Source organism: Gadus chalcogrammus, chromosome 8 (assembly GCF_026213295.1).
Source record: "Gadus chalcogrammus isolate NIFS_2021 chromosome 8, NIFS_Gcha_1.0, whole genome shotgun sequence".
Classification (NCBI taxonomy): Eukaryota; Metazoa; Chordata; class Actinopteri; order Gadiformes; family Gadidae; genus Gadus; species Gadus chalcogrammus.
The window spans coordinates 18,014,533-18,022,032 of NC_079419.1; the positions used below are offsets into that span (position 1 = coordinate 18,014,533).

Below are 7,500 nucleotides of genomic sequence, written 5' to 3' on the forward strand. Positions count from 1 at the left end.
TTTCCGTCATCTCTCTGTGCAGTTGTATATAATATAGTTTTACCATCCACAGCCTATAGTGGCTTGAGTTGTTGCTCAAATTATAACCATATCATTTCCCTACAACAGCTTTGTTAATCCAACACCGTGAATGAGCTCTTTTGAATCTTGAGAAACCTTCTAGTTACTTTTTGAATTCAGTAAATAGCAGTAGAATTGATTGCAGTATAAAAGTTAGACGTTCCGGTTCAACACAACCTTCCCCTTCCCACACTGTGCCAGGAGCTGGACGCTAGCCTGGAGACACTAACATCTGCTTTTGAGACAGCCACCTCGGAGAAGCTGCGCTGTCAGGAGGAGGTCAACCGCACCAACAAGACCATAGAACTGGCCAACCGGCTGGTCAAAGGGCTGGAGGTAATCCTGAGATCAGTGTGTCTCCCTGGGTCATCTCAAAGTCTTCACAATTTATAAACACCTCTAGTTGGCAACATTTCTGTAGTTTCTAATGTGCAAAGTAAGAAGGAGTAAGTAGAAGGAAAAGGGAACATAAGTAATTCTTGAAACAATATCTGAGAAGTTTCGTCAGGAAAACTAAACCAACTGTGTCCATTGTTATTTCTATCCGTGATGGTGATGGTGCTCCCAGAGCGAGAATGTGCGCTGGGCCCACTCTGTGGCTCAGTATCATGAGCAGGAGGCCACGCTCTGCGGGGACGTCCTGCTGACGGCTGCCTTCATCTCCTACGCCGGCTCCTTCTCCAAGAAGTACAGGAGAGAGCTCCTGGACAACCTCTGGATGCCCTTCCTCCGCACTCAGAAGGTCTCTGCACCAAGCTATCCTGAATCAGGAAATGTGAAACCACATTTCAGGAATCTAGTCTATCTAGAATCTGCTTTAAGTTGAATAACTACTTATGTAGGAATATAAATACCTGACATTTATAACAAGTTATACAACAATTAGCACTTAAACATGTATACAACCTAGCGTCTTTTTGATGAGGTCAAAGGGGAAAACTGGTGTGCCTCAAGGCTCCGTTCTTGGTCCTTTACTTGTTGAAAGTACTTATTTACTGCTGATCTTTTTCCATTTCAGGTGCTCATCCCCATGAACGCAGACCTGGATCCGGTCTCCATGCTGACTGATGATGCCACCGTGGCCCAGTGGAACAACGAAGGTCTTCCCGGAGACAAGATGTCCACGCAGAATGCCACCATCCTCACCAACTGTCAGTGAGAGTTTAGCTCATCAGTTACCTGATATTACGAATGTTTCACCCCAAAAAATTATTCCCCATGCCATGACGAGTTAGATATTTCTGCATGTAACATTTTCATAAGTCATCATAAACCTCATAATCCATCTAAGACAGGCCTATAAGTGTTAATTGTGTATAACAAACGAGTTGTACATTACAACTGAAAAGGGGAACAAAATCAGAAAAGAATATCCTACAGACACAATGTATGGCTTGGTGTGTGTGCGTGTTTATATTTGTGTATGTGTGTGTGTGTGTGTGTGTGTGTGTGTGTGTGTGTGTGTGTGTGTGTGTGTTTGTGTGTGTGTGTGTGTGTGTGTGTGTGTGTGTGTGTGTGTGTGTGTGTGTGTGTGTGTGTGTGTGTGTGTGTGTGTGTGTGTGTGTGTGTGTGTGTGTGTGTGTGTGTGTGTGTGTGTGTGTGTGTCCCTCAAGGCGAGCGTTGGCCCCTACTCATAGACCCACAGCTGCAGGGCATCAAATGGATCAAGAGTCGCTATGGCAACAGCCTGAAGGTGGTCAGCCTGGGCCAGAAGGGGTGAGTGGACTGTTGTTAACCTTCCTTTGACCTCACCAAACCGGCAAATGTAAAGTGAAAGTCCTTGCCATCGGCTCATCCCTTGCTGCTCGTCACCTTTAAGTCCACATCACTTGATTGCATTTGATACAAATTAACTTACTTTTCCACTGCAGCTATTTCTCCGCTCAAGCTCCATCTGAATGTTTGTCAATAATAAACTGTGCCCATCCACGAGTCTATCCATCCAGGCAATCTTTCTCTATGAATCATTTTATTCTGGTCCACCCCATCCTCACTGGGAATAAGTACCTCAATTGAAATATATTTTTTATGCAACATTTTAGTTTTTGCATAATTACATAATATATCTTGTTCCAATTGCAATTGCTTCCAATGAGTAATAGTTTAGTCTGCTATAGATTTCCTCATTAGCCTTGTACTAAACCTGTACTCTTGTGACACCTGCTGGTGAAAAGGTAAACCGCAGCCTCACAGCAACAACAAGGATCATGTTTACAGCGCATTTAGTTGCGATTTCTCCTGTAACCTTGTGTTTGGATTTCGTCCATCCGTTTCCCACAGCTACGTGGATGTGATAGAGCAGGCGGTGGTCACCGGGGAGACGGTCCTCATTGAAAACCTGGAGGAGACCATTGACCCTGTCATAGACCCCCTCCTGGGACGACACACCATCAAGAAGGGAAGGTAACGTACGCATGAACAAACACCCACACCGCTCCAGACACACTACCATTATCTGTAAAAGCAGTCTAAAAGTAAGACCATTTAGGCATTATAGTGGAGAATAACAGTCTTTTTCCTTTCCCTGTCTCCCTCTCTCTCCCTCTCCCACCCCCCCCTCATGCAGCTGTATTAAAGTGGGAGACAAGGAGTGCTTCTTCCACCCGAGCTTCAAGCTGATCCTCCACACCAAGCTGGCCAACCCCCACTACAAGCCCGAGATCCAGGCCCAGACGACCCTCATCAACTTCACCGTGACCCGGGACGGCCTGGAGGACCAGCTCCTCGCCCAGGTGGTCAACCAGGAGCGGCCCGACCTGGAGCACCTCAAGGTGGGCCGGAGGAGCAGGGGGAAGGCTGGGGTTCTTAGTTATATGAGCGTATAGGTCTTTGATTTAGTTGGTTCCTTGGACACAGCAACATCATTCAAGCCACAATTCTGGGGGGAACTGAAACGGAAAAAAACAATTAATAAAAAAATGACTTTTTAAAGCTGACCCAAAGGAAACCCAATCCCTGATATCAAACTCTGTCTAGAATCTAAAACCAATCCAAATGGGAACCCGATCCCTGATATCAAACTCTGTCTAGAATCTAAAACCAAACCTAAAACCCAACCCATAGGATCCCAAGGCAACACAAAACACTTAAACCCAAAATCCAAACAAGGGGAGGAAAAAAAAAATGGAGTAAAGAGGAGAAGTATCAAATAGGAAGAGCGAAGGAAAAAAGGGAGAAGAGAAGGAAACAGAGAGGGATCGGAGGATTGGGCAAGATGTGTCTGTTGGATGATATATTTAAAACGTAAATAGCAGCCATTCAAGGACCTTGATTCGCTGCTACACATGTTATGGAGCCAATGTCGCTTTCTCAAAGTCTACAGGCCGCTGAGCTGGCCAACTTAAGTCTGCCTTCGACTCACATCCACCTATCCAGCCATTATACAATGTTATTTTCCTATGTAATGATCTATATATAAAAATATATGATGACTGAAAATAGCATTCACAAGAAAGGACGGACGTTTGCATGCAACATACTTTTAACGCTCAACTATGGTCTTATAAGCATTGGCTACAGTTTACTTTGACCGTGCACGCATTCATTTATTGTGTGTGTGTGTGTGTGTGTGTGTGTGTGTGTGTGTGTGTGTGTGTGTGTGTGTGTGTGTGTGTGTGTGTGTGTGTGTGTGTGTGTGTGTGTGTGTGTGTGTGTGTGTGTGTGTGTGCGAGCGTGCGTGCGTGCGTGCGTGCGTGTGTGTGTGTCTGCGTGTGGCTGGCCATGCAGAGTGAGTTGACCAAGCAGCAGAACCTGTTTAAGATTGAGCTGAAGCTGTTGGAGGACGAGCTGCTGAGCCGGCTGTCTGCCGCTGAGAGCAACTTCCTGGGGGACAACGTCCTGGTGGAGAAGCTGGAGACCACCAAGCACACCGCCGCAGAGATAGAGATGAAGGTGAGAGGGAGGGAGAGAGACAGAGACTGACAGAGAGGGAGATATTACCTGTGAGCTTATCTGCGTGTTGCTAATGGTTCTCATTTTTCTATTTGTTTCGAAACAAATCTCGTCTGTTTCTCTAACTACAGACATTATTGACTTAATACCCTTCTCCCGCTCCTACTCCTCCTTTATTAAGTTGTCCGCTCTGTTTCCTTCTCTTCTCCCCTGCATTTCCCTTATACACTTTTTTCTTTCTGTTTTACATTTAGTCCCCTCCTGCCCTCCTCTTCAACCCTTTCCATATACTGCATATTTGTCATCTCGTTTTCGCCTCTCCTCTCCTCTCCTTTCCTCCCCTCTCCTCTATTCTCCTCTCTCCTTCCCTCCCTCTTCATCTTCTCCCCTTGCATTCTTTCCTCTCTTCCTCTTCTCCTCACTCATGTTGTCGTCTCTCCTCTCCTCCTCTCCATGCCCTCCGCTCCTGGTACTCTGTGCAGTGTGACGCATTGTGAGCAGCCTTTGTTTGAAGGTTTCCCTGCTCTGTAGATGAATGTCCCTCGCGTCCCCCTCCTTCCCCAGGTCCTGGAGGCCAAGGTGAACGAGGTGAAGATAAACGAGGCGAGGGAGCACTACCGCCCGGTGGCCGTGCGGGCCTCCCTGCTTTACTTCATCATGAACGACCTGAACAAGATCAACCCCATGTACCAGTTCAGCCTCAAGGTAAAGCACCCAACGACGGCTGGGCTGCTTCTGCTTCAGCTCCCCCTGCCCGGGTCCCCCATGCTTATGAACAGGTGTAGCGTGTTGGCTATAAGCAAGCCAACACGCTATCAATCACGCTAGAAGATGGATAGTGTGTTAACTTGACTATGTACTCAAGAAGAGAAAGTTAAACGTATTATAAATGGATAAATGGAAATTCATGTAAATCACTCAATAAATCATTTGATGTAATATACATGAGTAATGACACAGAATGATGGTGAAACTTTTCCTGTATTATTTCCCAACCTGAAGTTGTAAGCCATACATCATTTGAATTATCAACACGAAATTACCCCTAAAGGAATTAAAGCAACCGAAACACGTGTTGAAATATAATCTGTTAAAAAGAATTCACTGTTGACGTACAAACACCACATTTCACTTTGTGGATTGGGTTAAAAACTATGTTTTTGAAATAGTATATTTTAATGTAAACCCTGGCTTCCTTTGGCCTTCCCTCCTGGCCAGGCCTACACCGTGGTGTTCCACAAGGCCGTGGAGATGGCAGACCATTACGAGGACGTGAAAAGCAGAGTGAACACGCTGATAGACTGCATCACATACTCCACCTTCAACTACATCAGCAGGGGGCTGTTTGAGAGAGACAAGCTCACCTTTACCGCACAGCTGGCTTTTCAGGTTTGCGTGTGTGTGTGTGTGCGTGTGTGTGTATATACAGTGTGTGTGTGTGTGTGTGTGTGTGTGTGTGTGTGTGTGTGTGTGTGTGTGTGTGTGTGTGTGTGTGTGTGTGTGTGTGTGTGTGTGTGTGTGTGTGTGTGTGTGTGTGTGTGTGTGTGTGTGTGTGTGTGTGTGTGAGTTGTGTGATAGAATGGGCATGTGTGTGGGTGGGCATATGGGTAGCTGTGTGTGAGAAAAGCTCACCTTTACTGCACAGCTGGCCTTCCAGGTGTGCGTGTGTGTGTGTGTGTGTGTGTGTGTGTGTGTGTGTGTGTGTGTGTGTGTGTGTGTGTGTGTGTGTGTGTGTGTGTGTGTGTGTGTGTGTGTGTGCATGTTCTTATGTGTGTGTGTGTGTGTGTGTGTGTGTGTGTGTGTGTGTGTGTGTGTGTGTGTGTGTGTGTGTGTGTGTGTGTGTGTGTGTGTGTGTGTGTGTGTGTGTGTGTGTGTGTGTGTGTATTTTCAGTTGCTGCTGATGAGTAAGGAGATAGACATGCGAGAGCTGGACTTCCTGTTGCGTTTTAACATCGACCACAGCTACCCAAGCCCCCTGGAGTTCCTGTCCAGCCCAGCGTGGAGCGCCATTAAGGCACAGAGCACACACACACACACACGCACGCACGCACGCACGCACGCACGCACGCACGCACGCACACACACACACACACACACACACACACACACACACACACACACACACACACACACACACACACACACACACACACACACACACACACACACACACACACACACACACACACACACAGACACGCATGCCAACACACACATGGACGCCCTAGCACTATAAGACCCCACACAGTGCAACAGCCCACATTGCTGGGTAAGAAATCCCATAATGCTCTAGTCAAATAAAATCCACCCATGTTTCAGGGCTCTTACGGTCCATTTAGATGCACTTTGTTCTCTCTGAACCACAGCCTTCAATCCCTCAGCTCAGATCTATCTCCAAATAGAAGATATTATAAATAATGCAGCCCATTAGCATAGACAGCAAAACATCATCAACAACAGACATAACACACTCACATCTTGGATGGACAATGGACTGAAAAGTTTCTGTACACTCTCCGTAAATGTACTCACTCACCCCTTCCATGGTCCCCCCCTCCCCGTCCGCAGACCATGAGCTTCACCGAGGAGTTCCGCGGTCTGGACCGGGACATCGAGGGCTCCCCAAAGCGCTGGAAGAAGGTGGTGGAGTCAGAGTGCCCCGAGAAGGAGAAGTTCCCCCAGGAGTGGAAGGGGAAGAGCTCCCTGCAGAAGCTCATCATGATGAGGGCCCTGAGGCCCGACCGCATGACCTACGCCCTCCGGTGAGGACCAGGGAGGGGGAGGGGGTGGGGTTGGAGGAAGAGGGAAGGAGAAGGCAGGGGAGGGGGAGGAAGAGGTTGGGAAGGAGGAGGAGGAGGAGGAGGAGGAGGAGGAGGAGGAGGAGGAGGAGGAGGAGGAGGAGGAGGAGGAGGAGGATGAGGAAATAGTGGAGGAGGAGGTTGTAATAAGAGGAGTAGGAGGTAGTGGAGGAAGAAGGAAGCCAACACCACACATGATGCTGGTCAGGGTCCTCAATGCTTCCCCCCTCTAACCCTCTCTCTCCCTCTGTCCTTCCCTCTGTCCTTCTCCCTGTCTGGTAGTAACTTTGTGGAGGAGAAGCTGGGGGTGAAGTACACCGAGGGCAGGAAGACGGAGTTCGCTAAGTCCTTCAGGGAGAGTGCCCCGGCGTCCCCCGTCTTCTTCATCCTGTCCCCCGGGGTGGACCCTCTGAAGGACGTGGAGGCGCTGGGTAATTTGGATACGCGGTTCGCACCGTTACAGATGTGCACCGCAGGGCCGCCGAGAACCGAGGCTGGCCCCCATTGGGGGTCTAGGGGGGCTTCAGCCCCTGGACCAAGACATTCCATGTCACCTGGTACAGCATATTTTGTTGAGACACATAAATGATTAAACCGATGCAACGAGTCGTTGAAGGTAAAGATAATTATTAAGAATAACACACAAACCAACTGAAAAGCATGCGGTAAAACTATTGAGATCTGCGTATGAAAATTTACCACAGCCGTGGGTTAGTTCATCTCTATACCCTACGTAGGGCCTAGGTTTATA

The 7,500-nt window shown here is 47.9% G+C and overlaps 1 protein-coding gene across 1 annotated transcript in view; it reads left to right on the plus strand.

The window, feature by feature from the left end:
* The window catches only part of dnah9l (dynein, axonemal, heavy polypeptide 9 like), a 55,281-nt gene that overhangs the window by 40,790 nt on the left and 6,991 nt on the right, over positions 1-7,500 (plus strand). The window contains exons 64-75 of the mRNA XM_056596622.1: positions 262-396; positions 629-802; positions 1,079-1,211; positions 1,674-1,776; positions 2,341-2,463; positions 2,627-2,831; positions 3,787-3,951; positions 4,516-4,656; positions 5,170-5,340; positions 5,843-5,965; positions 6,520-6,713; positions 7,032-7,180. Of these exons, the coding sequence (XP_056452597.1) occupies positions 262-396; positions 629-802; positions 1,079-1,211; positions 1,674-1,776; positions 2,341-2,463; positions 2,627-2,831; positions 3,787-3,951; positions 4,516-4,656; positions 5,170-5,340; positions 5,843-5,965; positions 6,520-6,713; positions 7,032-7,180 (1,816 nt within the window). The remainder of the gene's footprint in view (positions 1-261; positions 397-628; positions 803-1,078; positions 1,212-1,673; positions 1,777-2,340; positions 2,464-2,626; positions 2,832-3,786; positions 3,952-4,515; positions 4,657-5,169; positions 5,341-5,842; positions 5,966-6,519; positions 6,714-7,031; positions 7,181-7,500) is intronic.